The sequence below is a fragment of the Embiotoca jacksoni genome, unplaced genomic scaffold, assembly GCF_022577435.1.
Source record: "Embiotoca jacksoni isolate LCO1_2020_lvr unplaced genomic scaffold, fEmbJac1.0.p SCAF_16, whole genome shotgun sequence".
NCBI classification, from domain to species: domain Eukaryota; kingdom Metazoa; phylum Chordata; class Actinopteri; family Embiotocidae; genus Embiotoca; species Embiotoca jacksoni.
In genome coordinates, this window is record NW_027185296.1 from 5,813,632 (window position 1) to 5,835,104 (window position 21,473).

Consider the following 21,473-nt stretch of genomic DNA (forward strand, 5'->3'; position numbering starts at 1 on the left):
CGCTGGCCCTCACCTTTCTCTCAGAGTTGTATTTTGGACATTTGACCTAAAACGTACATTATGTGTCCTGGAAATGTTGAAATATGTGAATAGTGAATATGATGTGTACAATCCATACATGTCTAAGTTGGTTGGTTGTTTTCTGTGAGTTGTTCTGTAACAGAATATGTCATTCATTCGATTCTTAGATGTTTTTTTTCTTAATTAAAATACTTTTGATAATTACATATCCTGAAAAATGGCCAATCCTCAGCGAGGTTGGAGCAACATCTTTCAAAGATTTGTTATGCTGAAAAAAACCCACACACCACTTATTATAAGTTGTTATCACTCATATATATTGATTTAAAACATAACAGTATGCATAAATTCAACAAATAAATACGATTTTACAACTGTCCCCAGACGGTCAGTCCGGACACTACATAAGCTTTTAAGGTTAGGACTCGGTTAGGACTCGGAGGTGACAGCACACTGATCAAAGATGAGCTCTGTCATTAAATTGTACAATTTATATATATATATATATATTTTTTTTTATTATTATTTTTTTTTTTTAAGAAGACGACAAGCTAAAGGGTCAGGCCCTTTCACACTAAAATATCCCAGAAAAGAATGTGACAATTGTAAATCCAAAACATGTTTAAAAATGTCAGAGAACTTCCTTTCTTGCATGCTAAGAGTTTTAATGCTATTATACTAACAGGTTGAGCATAAGCAGTTAAAATGCAAAACAATTCATCAGGCCCTGTCACAAACCTGTTCAACAGGTGGAGGCTGAAATGCATATAAAAATTTGTTTTTTTTCAAGCATAAAAACATGCTGAGATGGCATGATATGTGTTTCTCATAGTTTGTCCTCTACATGTCTCAGTTTTCTCAAGATTTCTTTGAAATAGTTTTTTCCCAAAGACCTTTAGAAGTGAACATTTCAAGTAATTTTGTACAGTAGCCTACTTCCTAGAATTCAATGATAAAATTCAATGTTTACTGACTCTCCTTCCAGAAGAAAAGTTTAATATTTCACATTCCCGACTATGAATTTGAGTATCATTATTTCATATCCAATCTTTTCCCCAAGTTCATAATACTAAACAAGCAAAGTTATGCTGACAAAGAGAGTCAGTTGGAAGTATTTGCAAAAGTGAGTTGAAGTTTGAAAGTTACCACGTTTCAAAAGGTACAATGGAGCCTGGAGTAAAGAATGACCTGTCATAAATCACAAGCTGAACTGCCCTCTTATGAGTGGAGTGTGGCAAAACAATTAATGGCAAAGACACAAGAATACATCTATGAAAAACAGTAGCGATTATAATGACAAGCTTTCCAGCTGGGTACATAACCACCGTTTGTCCTATGGTCTGTGATGCGCTTAATCGAGGCGCTGAGAGGGTCATGGGGGAAATTATGAGTTAGGGCTGTAGGAACTGAAGGTTTTCTCATTTTGCATTTTATGAAAGGAATGTGTTATCTGCCTTGGACAATTCTGTATAGTGTGCTGAAGAAGACCTTGTGAACAGGGACATTTCATCTGCCTTGCTGCAGGCACTTTTTGTCTCCCCACAATATCTTGACTTTTTGACATCACCAAACTTGGACACTAATGAAGTGGCTAATCTGTCCAAACAAACAGTTCTCATGAACATTTTGAAACGTGGTAAATTATAATTTCACAGTAGGGTTTAGATAAATGTTTCAGTCTAATGCATAAAAGCTTAAAAACGGTGTACTCATCCTCCACCCATAAGCACAAGCTTGAGCACAAGGAATAAGGCAAACATAAAAACATTCAGCTATATTCTAATACTGCATCTTCACATGCTAATGTAACATTACAAATGTCGTCACTATTAAGGGAAAAAAATCTGTCCATTACCTCAATTTTAAATTGTAATTGAAGTTAAACATTTACCGGTGTAGGCAGGCTCAGCACAAATAAAACACTGAGCTTGATTTCATTCCACATGTTCATAGTGATGATTTTATTTTGATACGGCTGTAAATCCCTCTCCCAAGTAGAGAAGGAAGACACTGAATATGGTGATGTGTATATATAAACACCAAGTTGCAAGTTAAATTAATTTGACAATTTGGTTCTGCATAAGGATCATAACAATTTATAAAATGTTTCATTTGATAAACAGTTCCACAATTCAATAAATATACATCAAAATACAGCACAGCACTGAGAAAACCATTCTGAAAATATATAAACACCACAAATTTCTACAAAAAACTGTTTTTTATCAGAAAGAGCATTGGAAAGAGATATTTACAGAATGTCTGTCACATGTACGCACACATGCACGCACGCATGCACGCACACAGGTCACAAAAAGCAGAGGGGTCCCAAAACCACCATGGTCTCAGAGACGAAGTGGGAGACTCCACTGATCTCTAGACCCAGATCTCTGACAGGAAGTAACTCCATATCACCTCGATGTAACTCCGTGCTCCCCCGAACCCTCACGACCACGTCCACCTGGAGAAGGATCAGACAAAAAGCAAACATTAAGAGAAAACGTGAAGACAACATGTTCCAGTAACTGAACCCTTTTATGGCAGTGCATGACAAAGGAAGTTCTCTTTGCCTTAAAATGTCTCAAATCTCCTTTTAAATTCCCTGTATTTACATGTCTATATTACTACAAAAAGGGGAGGAAACCAGAGTTCAATGATTAGACAGTGTTTGATATATTTATATTAATTGCTTGACTTATTTATCACTTGGAGACTGTATTTTCTGTAGAAGGAAAGGGCCTTGATCTGACAAATGCAACCATGTGGTCAACAGTGCCTGAAAATCACAGTCTTTTGTTTCTTTTATTAAAAAATACCTTAAGCACAATGATATAAAACGAATACATTAGTTGGATTAAGTTACAGCTAGCTGTTGAATTGACAAAACAATTTTTTTTGCCAACAGTCTTACCTCGCAGCCTTTTCTGGACTCTTTAATAAGGTGTGAATCAATGTCTTTGCCGGAGTCTCCCAGCAGGTGGATAATCTGACTGCTTAAATCAGCGTTGGCGGCAGATTTGGAGTGATTTGCTGCACAGCCGAGAGTAAAGTGCTGGAAGGCTGTGTGGCTGTGTAACCGCAGAAACCTCAGCTGGACAACATCCACCCCAGAGTACTCAAACTATGAGAAACAGGAATAAAGTAAGAACTAGAAGTGATAAATCTTCCCTAATCAATCCATAAATTCATTGATATATCAATCAGACTTGCCTTGTTTCCACCATTTTGCTGAGTAAACCACCGCACTGACATGCTCAATTTCATCATTTCTGGTTCCCGCCATATTTTAATCTAAAGAATCAAATACAAATCAAAATTTTAAAGACACTCCAGATAAACATGTTATTTTGTAATTACATTATCAGAGAAAACATGCCCTTCTTCTTTATTATTTCTGCCTAGGGAAACAAATCTTTGTGTGTGTTAGTCTACTTTCTCTACTGGAAACCTGAAAAATCAATTAAAATGAAACTGTTTTTTTTTTTTTTTTTAATGAGATTTCAATACATTGCTGTGGAAAACTGAGGAAACCTCATCTGACAGCTAATGTCATAGGGAATGTTGTAAAACTTTGTACTGTAAAACCATGGGATCATATCTTTCTGTACATGTTGTTGGCATAGAGGCTGACGCTTACACAACACACCCTGTCAATGTTAAGCCATGTAAGTGAAAATGACTATACCTGTGGGTGTATTGGGTCTATGCAGGTTGTTCCTCCTGCTGTGAAGTTACAGAAAACCTTCACACCATCATAGGGACAGCCTTGATTTGGGTCCATGTAAAAGTAACCTGAAAAATAATGGACTTGGGCACTTCTAGACTAATTTTGTTCAGTATATCATCAGTAACAGATATACTGAAATATATAACACCTACGTACTGAATCAGATACTGACCATCTTTGAGATGTGGATGTATGAGTCTCAGCTCATGGCAAGTAGTGCCAGGATCATCTTTGGTCCCCAGGGGCCAGCTGAAGGATTTGTCAGCTTCATCTCTTTGAGGCCATCTCTTTAACACTGGCCTGGGATGCTAGGAATCCACCAATTTAGTCATACAACCAAACACTGAATTAGTCAGCCACCTTATCAATTCTTAAATATAAATATATAGCATCATGTAAATTTATAAAAGAAGAAAGCTTGTACCAACTTTTTGTTGTCCCTTCCTTTGCTTCAGGAGGCTAAGAGTTTGCTTTGAAGTTGGTTCAGTTTTCAGTCCATATCTTGAACTTGTTTTGGGCCTTTGCTCAATTCTCAGATCAGGTCTTGGATCAGATTTTGATCCTCGACTTTGTGTAGGCCTGCGTTTGCTGGATGTTCCTGGTTTTCCCTGTCAAAGAAATTACATGATATGACATTTCAGGCTGTTTAGCAACATTAACTGATACTCAAAGCAGCACAGTATATTACTGTTAAGGTTAATGATCAGATCTTACTGGTTGTCCACGCTTGCCTTTGATTCCCTTCATTCCTCTTGTTCCTTGGGTGCCTTTCACTCCCTGTAAAGGCCCATACACAGTAAAGCAATGAATGCATGAAGATTGAGGTTGTGATTCACACTTTCAGAATGTAATACACAAAAGTAACATATATTTCAATTATTGCAAGTAGATTACATCTAATTTCCTTAGAGAGTCATCCATATAATCAGAGAGGCAAAATATACCATCTACTACTACTGTGATATAAGGCTGCTTTGTGACTTAAAAAATTATGCAATTTCTAAAAAGTGCTTTTGACATTCAACCAGTTGAGATACTTGGAGACACACAAACCTACAAAAACATGAATATATATAAATTAGACAACATCAGTCTCTCACCTTCTTTCCAATTTGGCCCTGCAGCAAAGACAGTACAGAAATTACTTGAGTCAAGTCAAATTTCCAATATTTTTTCTGATATGCTTTAAAAAACTGGCTAACATATGTGTATTTTATGCCCTAGTTTTGGACAAGTCCACAAAGTCTGATGTTTCAGTAAGTTATTATGAATAGCAGAATATCAAACCAACATACAGGGATTCCCGGGAAGCCTTCCAGCCCACGTGGACCGCGAGGACCTGTGTCCCCCTGTGAAAACCCATCAACTGATTAATAACTCCCTCCCAGTTATTAAAACAATGCAAAAAGGAAAAAAAACATACCAGGACTTACCTGCTTTCCTTTATGACCGGTTTGACCTTTCAGGCCCTCCAAACCAGGATTGCCCTGAAATAAAAGTAAAAAATGAGGTGCATAAACATGAAATCATGTTATTCAATTGAACAATTTCCCATTTAAAATAATTTCAACTAACCTTTAGCCCTGGTGGTCCAATTGGTCCAAGTATCCCCGGTTCACCTGGAAGACCCTGTAGAAAAGAAATTGAGAAAGACTTACAGACTTCTGCTTATTATTCTAAGTTAATGCTGTCATCATTTCTGTGTGTTCTTGGTGTGATTTGTCAATAAGAATCCAGATACTGTGCAATTGACTACTTTTGAGGGATAGCATTTATTTTAGTCATTTTGCTAACAGTTTAATTTTAGGGACTTTCAACACAGTAGTAAAAAGGACTGAATATAAAGCAAATCTTTTAAATGCTAAATAAATCCATTAATTGTGAGGTGAGGATATGCACTACATATGTGTGACTTTTACCTTTGTGCCAAGACTTTCAGGTTCCCCCTTCTCTCCTCTCAGTCCTGGAAAACCCTGCATCAATGCCAGTGTTAATGTAGACATTCACATGAACAGACATTACACCAACTTTAGTGACCTTAATCTGCTGTTCAAAAACAAGTATACCTTTGGCCCAATAGGTCCAGGAGGTCCACGTGTTCCTTTTGGACCAGTTTTACCCTGAGAGTTGCAACAAGACATTACTAAGACTCATTTCCTAGCACAGTGCATTATATCAAACAAATATGCAATTTATGCAAGTACATATAGGTGATCATGGACAGGATTTCTTCTTCTGGAATTTATATAACTGGATTGATATCATACCTTAAATCCTCCCGCTCCTGTGTTTCCCATAATCCCAGAGGGCCCAGGTTTTCCCTACAATAGTATATGCATTCAATACCACACAATGCATCTGTTAGTCACAGTTGAAAAAATATGAATAGTTTTCCTTTGTTTATAGTACAGGATTGCTTGAAATCTACGTTGTGCTGAGCTTACCATTTTTCCAGGCCTGCCTGGTGTTCCAGGAGCCCCTCTGAAACCAATATCACCCTTTTGGGTGAGCAGGGGAGGAATTTAATTTATCAAAAAGCTTGAACATAATAAACTGGAGGATGGTAAACTTTTCTTACCGGATCTCCTTCATTACCCTCAACCCCCAGCAGCCCATCCAAACCACTCAGACCCTGACGACGAGATCAAAAAACAAGAAAACAATTATCAACAACAACATATTACAAAGGTTTTGTTTGTGTGCTAAAATATGTCAATAATATTACACAGCATTTCTTAATGCTATTTTATTTCGATATCAAATGAGCATTGATTTTCTGCAGCAGTAATAGATTTGGTGATATACTCCATGCATTTGTTTGTGTGTTTCATCTGTCAAAGGGGATACTTACAGGTTTTCCTGGTATTCCAGCAGGTCCAGGCGGCCCTTGTGGGCCTTCAGCTCCCTACAAGACAGACTATTATGTAAGCTCAAGGGCCACACTGTTAAATTTTTACTAATAGATTTCTTTATTTGGTTTCGATTGAAGGTTTCATTATACTTTAAATGATATCAAATAAAGTGTCTGTGTTTTCAGACACCAAACACAGAGAGCAGGATAATTTGACGTACAGTCATAAGGTCCAATCTGAGAGGTGGAATAACAGACTTTAATTCAAAAACCCAAAATTTCTTTGGTAATATAATGCTTTTGTATTAGATGATTCTTTTTTTTTTTTTTTAATGTAAGATTGAAAAAAAACTCACATTTTTCCCAGCATCTCCTTTGCTTCCTTTTTTGCCAGGCTGAGCCTTTCTTCCCTTTATAAAGTACAAAGTGACAGGAAACAGATATCAGGTTCCGGATGCTCATCAATCAAGAAATAGGCTACCACCTTGCAGTTGTATACATCCAGTTATACTTGACATACATGATGGTTAAGACTCATAATATATGTAGTGAGGGCTTTGAGCGAATTTGACCAATAAAGCTGATTCTGATAGAAAACAACATTGTAGCCATGACAGTAGACGATGCTTCAAATACAGATGTTGCTGCATAGAAGCTACAAAAAAGCTGTAAACATGGATGCTTCCCACGTGATTGTTTGTGCCAAATTTGAAGAAGTTCCCTCAAAACAATCCTGAGATATTGCGTTCAGGAGAATGAAAGGACAAGAGATCACTTTAACCTAAACCTTTAACCCCTAAAATCTCATATGTTCATCCTCAAGTCCAAGCAAAGGTTTGTGCCGAATTGTAAGAAATTCCTTCAATTTGTTCCGAAGATATTGCATTCATGAGAATGGGGCAGGAGGGAGGTCACCGTGACCTTTGACCCCCAAAATCAAATCAGTTCATCCTTAAATTCAGTTAACGTTTGTGCCAAATTTGAAGAAATTCTCTTCAACTACTCCTCAAATTATGCGCTATGGAACAAGTGTGAGGACACAGTGACCTTGACCTTTAACCTTTCACAAAATGCAATCACTTCTTTGGTAGGTTCAGGTAAATGTTTGTGCCACATTTTGAGGAATTACTTGAAGGCTTTCCTGAGATCTTGCATTCATGAGGTCACTGTGAACTTGACCTTTGACCTCCAAAATCAAGTGAGTTCATCCTTTTGGACCAGGCAATCAGTTTTGCCAAATGTAAAATAATTCTATCGAGAGGTTCTTGAGATACTGCATTACCGACAACAGAACAGACGGTTGTACAACCGGATAGACAACTTAGATAGATAGAAAACATAATACCTTCTGCTGTGGCTATTGTTGTTGTGGATGCATTAAAAGCATTGAAAAATATTATATCAGTGAATTGGCTGTATCTTGCATCAGGCAGATAAAAACCTTAAACCTCCACCAATTGTTTATTTCAAGAATAAAGTATCTGTTTTAAATTGACATGGGCTTAGCAATGGCTTCGTCTTACCTTTGGCCCCTGAACTCCTTTAGTTCCTGGAAGACCAGGAGGGCCAGCGGGTCCAGGTCGGCCTTTAGCACCTGTCAAGCCAATGAACCCCATCTTCCCCACTGTGCCCTAAAAATGCAGTGACTCACTTAAATACAGCTAAAATTATAATCCACGTTTTAGAGTAGAAATTAACTTTTGGATCTGAAAAAAAATTCCAAACAAGCTATCTCATATCTCACCACTGTGCCTTGTGTTCTAGGCTCCCCTTTTGCACCTTTTGGACCTCTTAAGCCCTTGGAAATATCAAGGGTTATGAAGACACATTGCATCACCACGGTCACACATCTTTGTACACTCCACTAAATATGCCTGACCGAAAAAACTATGGCCATCGGGTGAAACCTATAATGAAATCTCACCATGCCTCCTTTAGTGCCTGGCACACCAAGCCTGCCCTTCTCCCCATGATTTCCCTGAATTGCAGAATGACACACAGCAGAAACACAAATAATTAAAGTAAACTCTTAGCTGGATAAATGACACATACTTCACTGGGCCAATTGGACTGTATTAGAATGAATGAATGACATATTACACCTTTGGTCCAGGGATTCCAGTTTTTCCTTCAACACCTCTCTCACCGAGCAAACCCTAACAAAACAACAACACAGAAATTTTTAAATAGTCCTATTGTGAGAATGTACATTTCAAGAACAGTAAGGATTAATAAAACAACAAAACATGCAATTTCCTGATTAAATGGTTTCCTCCTGTATTTGACAGTGAAGTGTAACTCAACACATGCGGAACAATTGCTTTTGCTGCAACCAAGTGTATGAAGTTCTTACTACAATGCATTCTGCACATAGGACATCATTGCCTGTATGTAACTAAATTGACAGTTTTAACCCATCAAAGTAAACACAAAAATGTATAGTGTAATCAAACATTTTGTGTAAATTTTCTCTTGAATAGCATATTGTAAGCATATTAATGGTACGTTAATATTAAGTCAAATAAAACATACAGCTGGTGATGGTCCAACTAGTCCAGCGGTCCCGATACTACCAGGGGGTCCCTAAGATGAGAAAAAATGCATTGTTTATTTCTGGACTTATCATAATCAAACAGTAGAACCATGACACATCATCTAAAACAACCCCGTTTAAAATAAAAAAAAACCTGAATGTGATGAATTGCATTCATGTAAAACCATATTTAACTGAAAATAGACCAAACACAACATATAAAATCTTGAAACGGAAAACTTTTATTGTTTTATTTTAACCCTTGTGGATGCAGCGACGAACTGTGTTCACAAACGATGATTTTTGGAAGTGCTCATGAGCCGATGCAATGATTTCCACAACAGATTCATATCTGTTTTTAATTTAGTGCCTGAGGGCCATCAAATATAGTTTTTTGGTCTTGTCCTTTGCGTACTGAGAGTTCTCTGGATTCTCTGAATCTTTTATAGATATGAAGTACCTTCAATGATAAAATCCCCAAATTCTTTGCAATTTTACATCGTGGAACATTATGCTCAGATTGCTGCACTATTTGCCCACTAAGGGCCCGATTTAAGATCTCAAATGAAGGGTACTACATTTCTTGTTTGTTCCAAAAGTTTGCACATTTATTTTGCACCCGTTTTGCGGGTGATTTACAAAGAGTAATTGCGTCTTTGATATCAGGTGCAAATCGCTCTACTTAAATTAACTGTTTGCGTGAGTTAGATTGAGTCCAGCCGTTCTAACAGAACGACCGCAAAAGCAAAAGGAAATCTGATCCCATTGAATTTAATAAATATAAATATAACAAGAATAAAACGCTAAATAGTAGATTATTAGGCAAATTTTTTTTATAATAAAACGTCGGCAAATAAAACAGGAGGGATGGTAGATGAAATGCCTCTTAACAAATACTGAGCAGCAGGTGCAGCTCTTTCTGTGATGACCAGGTGACCTGGTTTCATTCAGTGTCTCGCGAGTGCTCGGGGACCATATGAAGCCTATACCTGTGAATTCTGCAGGACATCGCATTCAGGACCTGGGACAGCACACCTGAATAATGGGACTGGGTGGGATATTCCCACAGCGATACGTTGGAATGACCCAGAAGCAGGTCAATGCTGAGTCATAAGAAGTTTTTTTTAATTGCTAGTATTGTGTGGCTCCTTGTTATTGGCTATCAATCATCATTCAGTTCATTCAATAACTCTGAAATGTCATTGCTGGATAGATGATATGTCTGAATAATTTCTGCCTCTGACATCTCAAAATGTTTACATGGGTGTAAAAACACGTTTTGTACGTATTCTTTAGTTTCCCTGCATCTCTTTCTCACCACAATAAGAGCAGCCGTCTCTCCTGATGTGTGCATCTTTAACAGAGTGGTGAACCTCTCTCCTCACGACTGAGAAAACCAATTTCATACCCAATCATGTTTCTGACCTGTTGCCAGTTAACCTAATTAGTTGTGAGATGTTCCACCAGGTGTTTTGTTGCCCCTGTCTCAACTTTTTTTAAACGTGTTGTTGACATCAAATTCAAAATGAGCACATATTTTTCATAAAACAATAACATTTATCAGTTTCAACATTTAATATATGGCCTTTGGTCTATTTCCAATTAAATATGGGTTTACATTATTTGCAAATCATTAAATTCTGTTTTTATTTACATTTTATACATCACAGGTTGCTTAACATGATTCAGGGATCAGCATTAGTTGCTCACAGACAGCATTTTTGACAACATCAATAATAAAAGAATACTTCTCTGTTACTGACAGTTTGCCCAATGAGCCCCTTCTGGCCCTTGACTCCTGCTGCCCCAGTATCTCCCCCAGGTCCAAACTGTCCAGACATGCCTGATAAACCCCTGGTGCCTGGCTCACCCTGTGAAGATAGAATCATCATCCAATTGTGACTCAAACCATGAACATTAATTTTACAGACTGATTGGATTGTTGGTCCTTCTGCAATTTCTGAGTTGAGATGACTGACCTTGAGCCCTGGAAGCCCCTGTTGTCCTCTGTCTCCTGGTACACCCCTGTATCCCTACAAAAAAAAGCAGATGGTGCAGGCAGGGCAGACTGAACACAATGTCCTACTTTTAATTTGCTGACAGATGTAGCACAATATATCCCAGTAAATGAAAATTATTCCTAATCACCTGCTTCCCTTTTGGCCCCTTTGGTAACTGTGGCCCTTGGTTCCCTCTGTCACCTTCAATTCCTTTTAGTCCTTTCTGCCCATGAGGTCCAGTGTTCCCTTTCGTACCCTGAGTTTTAAGAGTGATGCACGTTTTTTTAGTTCTAGGAGATATTGTGATCTGAAATAATGTGCAATAGCAAAATCCAATTTTGATCCCTACTTTTGAAACTGAAATTACACATCACAGATATTCAAATTTACTCACAGATATTCAAATTTACTCACAGATATTCCTTTTTGGCCCGCAGGCCCTTCAAATCCCATCAGTCCGACTGGACCCTAAACACAAAAGCACTGGGTTAGTCAAAATGGGCTAAACATTTTATGCCTTAACATTAGCAAAAAACATAGGGGTGTGTTTTTTATGGATACTCTGACCCAGTTTTTGTCAGGCCGTCAAGATATTTTTCAATCAGTTAAATGCAAATAGAAAAAAAGAAGTCAAATCTGTGAGCAACACAGTCTAATCAATCTACCTCCTCACCATCGAGACCAGCAACTCCCTCCTGCCCCAAATCTCCTCTGGATCCCTGAAGATACGACATGTGCAGACAACAGAACTGACTGGGTGAACAAACATTTAACTGATTGTTTTCAACATTACGTCAAATGCCACTCCATCATTCTACTCTTGCATGCAGCATTTTCAGCTCCACTTATGAAGAAGAGCAGATCCTGAGTCTCAGTTACCTTATCTCCATTCACACCACCTGATCCAGTTGGTCCTTCAGTTCCATATTTACCCTGAGTTGAAGAGGTTGAAGCAAAAATAATATAAGGTAAATAAGGTTTAACAAGCATGTTAAAGTTCCCTGTACCTTCTGCATCTAAATTTGTATTTTACTGTATTTACTGATTATTTTGTGTACAGCCTGTTTTTATTTTGTGTTTAGTATGCAAAATAGTGCATAAATAACTGTTCTGTGATTTAATATACAGGGAATAATACAAACGTATCTGACTACATATTGTAAAAACATGCAAAAAATAGCAGTTTTTGTAACCCTGACCAATTCCACAATAAAAACTTAAATATATTACTGCAAACAGTGTGGACAACTTTGATTATGCCACGGCAAACTTCCATTCCTGAAGTGCAGTTTGTCATCCAGGACAAATTTATCAAAAACTGGAAATCAATATTTGTCTATCTTGAATTCACAATGTCCAAAGTATCTTCTAAGACATTGAAATACAATGATGAAGAGAATGACTTTCCCCACACAATTATGGTGGCTTCTGTTCAACTCTCCTCTTTCAAAGAGGATGGAAGATACAGAACATGAAACTTAATCACACATGGGATAGCATATCTGGTTTCCAAAATATTCTGAATGTAATTCAACTACAACATTAGACCTGCACCCAGCAGACTTGTTTGTGATGAATCCAGAGAAAAATGGAAAACTCTTGCCCAATTGAAAAGAAAGACACTTTCTGTTCACTTTCATGAATATTGAAAGTGTTTGACCTTTCACTTATTGAGTGTGACTAAGAACAGACAGCCCAGATCAGTGCCACAGAACACTGGCTCATTGGCATGGTCTACTGTGACAGATAACTGTAATGTAACCATAAAATAATATTATCAATGTCTGTGCTCCGCACAAGCAAAGACATTCAGGCTTGATGTAGGCAGCAGAGGTGAAATTAGCTGCTAAAGGCAAATGGAAAAGACACTCAGCAGTGTGCAGCCACATGTTGAGCAACCACGTGCATACATAAAATAAGTACCTCTTCACTTTGACACTTGGCTGCTTAGATTTGTTTTTGGTTTACATCTGACCTGCGTTATGTCGGTGAGATTGACAGACAGATGAGCATTGAGCTTGTGCTCATGTATGAAATTACAAAATTAGGCTCCAGGGCACAGCAGCACATCCATATACCAACATGTAACTGCTCGAAAACTAAAAATTACTTGACAACAAAAGATTGAAAATAAACTTACAGGGTAACCTGTGACTCCACGAAGGCCAACTGGACCTTGTGGTCCTTTGTCACCTGGAGGGCCACGGGATCCAGCCTCACCCCATGGTCCGATGTTACCCTGGATCCCCTGTAAGTAAAACAGTTATTCACAAAGACATGATCAAAACAAGTTTCAAGTAAAGTCAGGTTTCTTTGTAAAACCACATTCATATAATACCTCAAATCAAAATCAAATTAAAGCTTAATATTGGGACAAAGAGAAATTACACAAAAACCTACACAAAGAGAAACATACTGCATCAACAAAGCTTATAGACTGAGCTTGTACAGCTCCAAGAAGTCACAATACACAACGTGTCATACAGTATACAGTACAGTATAGCTGAAGTTACTAAAAGCCTAATAGAAGCAGTGTTTAGTACTTTGTCAGTGGTGAACTCAATACAGTAAGCAGTCTGTTCTGTCTTGTACATGTACATCCTAAAGTCAAACAGTAGTGAATCTTGAAAAGGCTGTTTGTTTATGCAAATAGTTTAACTTCTCTCTTTCTCTGAAACATGTTTTGGTACAAAGCACGACAGTTATGTGATATTTGCTGGATTTGTTTGCGTGTCATGTTGACATAAACTGGCACACGTTGCGTGTGCAAAATGTATTAATTGGTGAATTGACTGCATTTATTCACCCATTCACTCACAAACTTACACCAGTGCTGAGAGACCTGCCTTGCAGGGTGCTGGCCTACCCATCGGTACACTTTAACATGACAGAAACAAACCACCAACCTCACTAACTTCCTGAGCCACTGCCATCTTACTTTTTTATTCCTAGGATTGTCATTGTTAAGACAATATTTTAATAACATAAGTTGACCTATATTGGGAGGTAAAGGACTGGATGGATGGATTCATGTTTGATTAGAATGAATCAATGAAATCATCTTACAGGAGGTCCTCTGTATCCCTGCGGTCCAGGCATGCCCATCTCTCCCTGAAGGATGACAAGACATGATGTTTGTAAAGAGGTCAGAATAAACCCTTCAAACACATGGGCTAAAGTGTGTTCTTAAAAAAAAAAAGAAAAAAGCAATAGCAGTGAAACTGTTACGAGGACAATTTTACTTACTGGGGGGCCTTGTTTCCCCTTTGGTCCTTCCTCGCCCCTCTTACCCTTCAGGAGAAGTTCAATATCACATTATTTTAAAATACAAAATGCATTTTATCAGTGAACAACCAAGTGAACTGATGAACATAGTGATTAATGCATAAATACTAAGAATTTCGAGACTCTTAAAACCTGTACCTTTAATCGTGTACTTCCTGTAAGTCCCCTGGAGCCTTCTTTACCTTCAACCCCCTAAAGGAAATCAACATTTCGTAATTTTTTTTCTTTTATCTTCATTATGGTTACAAAAAAAGTATCGGAATCTCTGCATTATAATTATGTTATAAAACATATTACAGGACCACCTCTAGAATACGTAGGAGGTCTTGTTATGGTGTTGTGTAACTTACTCTCTCTCCTGGCTTTCCTGATGTCCCCTTCATTCCTCTCCTGCCAGCTTCTCCCTGGAAATTGACACAAATGTATAGCTCACATAATTTGATGTGGTGAGTGATCTAAAAAATGTGGTAACACTTCTACGTAATAACTGTCAGCCTTTGACCCCACTTGCTCCCACTTGCACCCAAAATAATCGTAATTTCTTCTGTGTGACCAAATACCAGACCAAATTGCATTGCACTCGTGAAAAAAATGTAATGACCACTCACACTCTTCCCGACAGGTCCTTGGAGCCCCGGAGAGCCTGTCTTCCCAGGTGATCCCTATTAAAAAATACCAGAGCATCCAATCTTTACTCGTCACACTGTAAGGCAAACAAATTTGCTTGTTCTGTGTTTAATAAGGAGAGGTAAACTCACCTTTGGTCCTGGAAGTCCAGTATCCCCATTCATTCCATCTTCACCAACTAGTCCCTGATAGAAAGATATTAGTCTAAAACAAGCCTGTCCCTGTCCTGGTTACCCTGTAATAGTCCCACTGAAAAGTAATTTCTGAGAAATGTAAAATGAATGTTTGAAAAATGTAACTTATGGGATAAATATTGCACCTGGCAGACATTGTTTCCAAATTTGTGTTATAGTTGTATTCAATTTGTGCTACATATCTCCATGAATGCCATTAAAAAACAATAACAACAAAAACATATGATCTACTCTCTCCATGGATTTGAAACAGACAACATTAAGAAGCGAGGCTTTTGTCACATGGTCACAGTGCATTTCCATAAATATAGAGCAGGACCTCCAATAGGTGTTGCGTGTTTAGACAAATTCACAAATATGAATATATGAAAATATTGTTGGTTGGTCTTACCAGGACACCAAGACTGCCATCCTGTCCCCTGTTACCCAAATGACCTTGAAATCCCTGAAACAGGACACAGATAATTGGCATTTCTGATATTTTTTGTGAGTGTTTCTCTTGTGGATACAATGAAAAAAACATTAGGCAGATTGACTACTAATGCCAACACTTACAAAAATAATATTATCTTCGTAGGTGTTTGTATTAGCTGGTGTCATTTAAGTGGATATTTCAGTTTTAATTTGAAGACATAAGCTTAATTTTTTTTGGTGTGTAAGTGTGAGTGTTTCGATGAGGTCACCTTCAGGCCTTTAGGTCCGGGCCCCCCTGGGACTCCAGTCAGTCCCTACACAAACAGTTTACAGATAAAAACAGAGACCTTTATCATAGAGCTGTCACTTGCTTTGACATTTTGTTATATAATGCAATGGTATCCATACAGTTTTAAATGTGGCTTTATGGTCTTAATACTGTTTGTTGCTACTGTATATCAAATAGATCAAGGCTATGGTAAACTGAAAAATAGAAGAACTTAAGTTAAAAAAATTGTGAATAAAATACAGAGCAATCACATAAGAACAGAATAAGAAGTGTAGCCAAATAGGAACCTTAATACCAGGTTGTCCTTCAAGTCCTCTCTCTCCAGATTTTCCAATTTCTCCCTGCAAGCAAAAAACACATCCACGTCACTATTATAGATTCTGTTATGAGGTAGTGGTTGAACAGACCCAAATGCACACACACAGCAGATGACTTGATGTAACACAGGTTTAATTTCCATACAGAACTGGAGAATAGTCCAGGGGATTATACACGAGTACAGAAGGAAATCCAGAATGGCTGTAAGCCTACGACAGTCACTACCGACCCGGGATCCCTCCAGGGTTGGGGCCGGAACTCTGGCAAAGTCCAGAGGCGGAGAAGGTCCCTGAGACGTGTGCAGGCTGGTCAGAGTGTCCCCATAATTCTCACTGGAGCTGAGGTAGGCGGGTCCAAGCTAGCTAGTGAGCGTGTTCCCGCGCCCGAACCACACAGTGTGGGTTTGGGCGGAACCGCAGCGGCGGTAGGCAGGTGGTCTCCGAGGACCAACACTGAGCAGGGGGGCTGAATACCTGGTGACCTCCGTGGACTGACGCAGGACAGCAGCTGGGTCGTCTGTGTGGTTTCCTGTGGGCCGACACAGGGCAGTGGGCAGGGTCGACTGTGTGGTTTCCCGTGGACCGACACAGGATTGCCAAGACACGTCAACTGGCGATCTCCGAGGAACTACACAGTGCCTCCATTCCTCCAGGGCTAGCTTAACTGCTAACAGCCCACGGTTCCCGACGTCGTAATTCCGCTCTGCAGAGAGTACAGTCCCTACTCCAGTGTCCGAAGCATCAACTTCCACCAAGAACTGGCGAGTGTTGTTAGGCTGAACGAGAATGGGGGTCGAGGCAAAGCGCTCATTGAGGGTCCGGAAGGCTTATTTGGCTTCAGGGGTCCATGTGAAGGTTAGTTTGGTGGAGGTGAGTCTGGTGAGGGGCACAGCAGTCTTGCTATAATCTCTGATGAAGCGACTGTAGAAGTTAGCGAAGCCCAGAAATTTTTGGAGTTGTTTGCGGTTCAAGGGGGTTGGCCATTCTGTCACTGCTTTCACTTTCTCCGGGTCGGTTCTGACTTGCCCCTTCTCCATAATGTAGCCGAGAAACTGGACGGAAGAGGTGTGAAACTCGTATTTCTCAGCCTCGATGCAGAGGTGGTTTTCCAGCAGGCACTGCAGGACGAGACGGACACGGTGGTGGTGTTCTTGGAGACCAGCAGAGTATATCAGGATGTATTCCAGATACACGAAGACAAACCGATTGAGGAAATCCCGGAGGATGTCGTTCACTGAAGCTTGGAATATAGCCGGGCTGTTGGTTAAGCTGAACGGCATAACCAGGTACTCGAAATGTCTGAGGAGTGGGTTGAAGGACGTCTTCCACTTGTCTCCCTCTTGACTACGGATGAGATGGTACGCATTGCAGAAATCCAGCTTAGTAAAGACCGGACAGGGGCTCAAAGGCTGAGCTGATGAGAGGGAGAGGGTTACTTATTCTTTATAGTGATGCTGTTAAGTCCTCTGTAGTCGATGCAGGGGCGGGCGGAGACTCTTGTCTTTTTAGCCCACGAAAAATAATCCGGCTCCAAGAGGGGACGAGGAGGGGCGAATGAGCCCAGCTGCTAGCGAGTCTGATATATATTTCTCCATCGCTTCTCATTCAGGTTTAGAGAGGTTGTAGAGACGACTGGAGGTGAATGAGATGCCGGGGAGCAGGTCAATGGAGCAATCATACGGATGGTGAGGGTGGAGCGACAGTGCGTGTTCCTTGTTGAATGCTTCTTTGAGATCATGATATTCCGGGGGAACAGATGAGAGACTTGGGATGGGTTCAGGATGTCCCGGGAGGGAGTCCACTGGCGGGAGAGCTGAACGGAGACAGCAAGAGTGGCAGGAGAGGCTCCAGCATGTGATCCTTCCTCCAGCCCAATCAATGTGTGGGTTGTGATCGGTGAGCCAGGAATGATGAGATGTCTCTGGTAGAGTTGGATGTTCTGACGGTGATTTCCACACGAGCCGAGTACGGTGTGTAATTTTGGCCAGTGAGGTACCATCGAGTGCAGTCACCAGGAGGATCAGAAGGTAAACACAGGATAGCTGGCAGGAGCCGTTGTTCGCTCTGCTCGGGGGTGAGGCAAGCTCTGCCAAGTTGCATAGGCTCCTCTGATGAATGGACTGAAGGGGAAGGGCCAGAGGAGCGAGGAAACACTAGGCTGCTCTGGTGCGGCAGGGCCGGAAGCGAGGAGTCGAGAAAGCCGGAGGAGGGGGTGACTGTGCTCCGGGTGTCTGGGAGCCTTAATTCTTTTTCTCTCCAGCGCTCTCTCAGATGGTTATCCAGCCTGATGGCGAGGGAAATTAGTCCATCTAGCGACTCCGGTTTGTCTGAGATAGTATCTGAAAGACTGTGCAGGAAAACCCCCATCAACGCCTCTTCGTCCCAGCCGGACTCTGCCGGCAGGATCCGGAAGTCCACAGAGAATTCTGCCACACTGGAAGAACCCCGACAGAGGCGAAGCAGGCGTTTAACCATGTTACTGGCGTAGACTGGATGATGGAACACCTTTTTTAACTCCTGGACGAAGTATGAGTAAGCGGTATAGCCGGGCATGCATCTGCTGAGCATGACCTCTGCCCAAACCAAGGCTCTACTGCGTAGCAGCCCCACCATATAAGCCACTCTGGCATTGTCTGATGCATAGGTGCGGGGCTGCAGGGTAAACACATGCGTACATTAAAGCAGGAAACCTCTGCACTTCCTTGGGGCTCCATCATAGGGTTCCAGAGAGGGGACATATGATTCCTGGGATGGAGACGTGGGTTCTGGAGAGGGTGGCTGGGCAACTGGTCGGTTGGAGGAGAGGTACCGCATCACTCAGCCAATCTCCGGCACTTGGAACCTGATGGACTGCTGAGAGTCTATCAGCTCCTGGTGCAGTTGGTGGTGCTGCCCCAGGAGTATGCCTTGGCTGGAGATCGCTCTCTGCAGGTGATCTGCAGGGTTTTTTACTGCTGTGGCTGCTGGGTTCATGTTGGTCATTCTGTTCTGTTATAAGGTGCTGGTTGAACGGACCCAAATGTGCACACACAGCAGATGACTTGATGTAACACAGGTTTATTTTCCACACAGAACAGGAGAATAGTCCAGGGAATTATGGGTGAGAACAGAGGCCAGTCCAGAATGGCTTTAAGCCAACAACAGGCACTACCAACCCGGGATCCTTCCGCTCTCTGGAGTGGAACTCTGGCAGGCGGGGAAGGTCCCTGAGACCTATGCCGGCTGGTGAGCGTGTCCCCGTAATTCTCACCGGAGCTGAGGTAGGTGGGTCCAAGCCGGCTGGTGAGCGTGTCCTTGCGCTCCACACCGGGCAGCATGGGTTCGGGCGGAACTGCAGCGACTGCAGGCAGGTGGTCTCCGAGGACCGATGCTGAGCAGGGGGGCTGGATACCTGGTGATCTCTGTGGACTGATGCAGGACGACCAAGACACGTCAACTGGTGATCTCCGAGGAGCGACACAGGACGGCTTCTTCGTGCAGGTGATCTCCATGGATCGACATTGGACAGCAGATACGTACCACAGGGTAGCAGAGAGGCACACTGGTAGGACAGGTGAGATGATCGGACGGACTGACACAGGTGGAGTGCAGGACCGAGGTTGATATACTGCCAGGTAGTGATTACTGGAATGAGAACCAGCTGTGCCAGCTGAATGAGGTGTGGCAGTGGGAGGAGACTGGAGGCGGGCAGTGGACTGAACCCACACCCTCCAGACACAGACCAAAACATAGAACACATGACAGACAAAAACAAACAAGGGAGAAGACAGGAAACATGAGGGAAAGGGTGATTGGGGAAACAGGGAACGACGAAGAGGGACAGGCGGAGATCCTGACAGTTTCACAACAAAGATCACCATGTGCAAACATATTCTCCGCTCACTCATACTCACAAAAGGACCAGGCATTCCAGAAAATCCCTCTCGACCATCTCGACCCTTTGAGAGGAACAATGACCATAAATGATAATGGTAAATTATTTACTCTAATTCCCACTGTATGCTGCTTTTCACTGTAAATATTGAAATAATAAAAGTAACAAACAACATAAAATTTGACACTATCAGATGGAAAATACTGACTGCTGTGGTGACTTGAGTGTGTTTTGTTGTTTCTGTTGATTTCAGCACTGAACACCATCGATACAAAGTGTGGCATATGATATCTAAGAAATATAACTTAACTCTTTTATTACATTTTTGGGGCCAAATAGAGATGTCTGACAAAAAAAATGTACTCTCTGTCACATTAAAATCACTGAAAAATGAAGGTGGTACATCTACAAATATATAGATTGTCTCTGATTACATAATAACTCATTAGGTTTCCTTAGACCTTGTCGCCTCGAGGCCCAGGACTTCCTTGAATACCAGTTGGTCCTCGATCCCCCTATATATGCACAGACAGACACATTCAGACATATGCACAAATGCAATTTTTTGAACAAAGTATACTTTTCAGTAGAAACAATTTTCAAAACATGATTCCAACAACTTCTTCAAACCCACCTTCGGTCCATCTTTTCCCTGCTTCCCTTGCTCCCCCATGATGCCATCAAACCCCTACAGCAGTTCAAGACAGTATAAAACAAAATGTCATATTAACCATTGCTGTAGGATTGTTAGTGAAAAGGATTGTTTTTTACCACATTAATTAAACTCACGATGGATCCAGAAAATCCGGGTGGACCCATTGGTCCCCCAAGTCCCTCAAGTCCTGTTGGGCCTTGACGACCCTTAAATCCACATTTACCTGGAGGCCCTGGACGTCCCTAAACACAAAAAAGTCAATGAACTGATTCTCTGATCTATATCAACATTCAAATAAATTGACAAACAGGGAGGATCAGACTCACCAGGTCTCCCTTAAACCCTTGATTACCCTTTTCACCTCGCCGGGGTTTGGGTCCCTGACAGAAACATGGCAAACACAAAACAACTGCACATTTAGCTCAGTAGTGACAATTCAACAGAATTTTATTATGGGCTCATTGACAAGTTTAAGATCATTAAATATTGTTATAAATCATTAACGATGGAACTGTTTTAGCAACCGTCAATAATGAAATTGCTTTAAGTAATCTTACGGGATCACCTGAGGGTCCAGCCTTTCCTGGATTTCCATTGGCTCCCTAAAATAAGAAAAAAACAGACAGTCACTCATGCCATACTTGCGATAGCACAAACAATAAACAGCACTCTTATCATCTCTGGCA

General features: G+C 40.7%; 1 protein-coding gene across 1 annotated transcript; it reads right to left on the reverse strand.

Annotated features, from left to right (window-relative positions):
* Nucleotides 1–609: 609 nt before the first annotated feature.
* On the reverse strand, nucleotides 610–21,382 carry LOC138198811 (collagen alpha-3(V) chain). Its single transcript, XM_069150473.1, has 45 exons — nucleotides 21,353–21,382; nucleotides 21,114–21,167; nucleotides 20,922–21,029; nucleotides 20,767–20,820; nucleotides 20,594–20,647; nucleotides 20,152–20,196; nucleotides 16,229–16,282; nucleotides 15,922–15,966; nucleotides 15,630–15,683; nucleotides 15,176–15,229; nucleotides 15,026–15,079; nucleotides 14,768–14,821; nucleotides 14,556–14,609; nucleotides 14,379–14,423; nucleotides 14,199–14,243; nucleotides 13,273–13,380; nucleotides 12,012–12,065; nucleotides 11,798–11,851; nucleotides 11,547–11,600; nucleotides 11,281–11,388; nucleotides 11,112–11,165; nucleotides 10,896–11,003; nucleotides 9,132–9,182; nucleotides 8,702–8,755; nucleotides 8,524–8,577; nucleotides 8,344–8,397; nucleotides 8,123–8,230; nucleotides 6,956–7,009; nucleotides 6,600–6,653; nucleotides 6,327–6,380; nucleotides 6,193–6,246; nucleotides 6,016–6,069; nucleotides 5,815–5,868; nucleotides 5,668–5,721; nucleotides 5,324–5,377; nucleotides 5,182–5,235; nucleotides 5,044–5,097; nucleotides 4,849–4,866; nucleotides 4,463–4,525; nucleotides 4,177–4,356; nucleotides 3,921–4,056; nucleotides 3,707–3,813; nucleotides 3,232–3,312; nucleotides 2,933–3,142; nucleotides 610–2,482 (listed from the first exon to the last, which is right to left on the reverse strand). Exons 1-45 carry the CDS (start codon nucleotides 21,380–21,382, stop codon nucleotides 2,330–2,332), a joined length of 3,153 nt encoding a protein of 1,050 aa, XP_069006574.1. The 3' UTR covers nucleotides 610–2,329.
* Nucleotides 21,383–21,473: the final 91 nt, after the last annotated feature.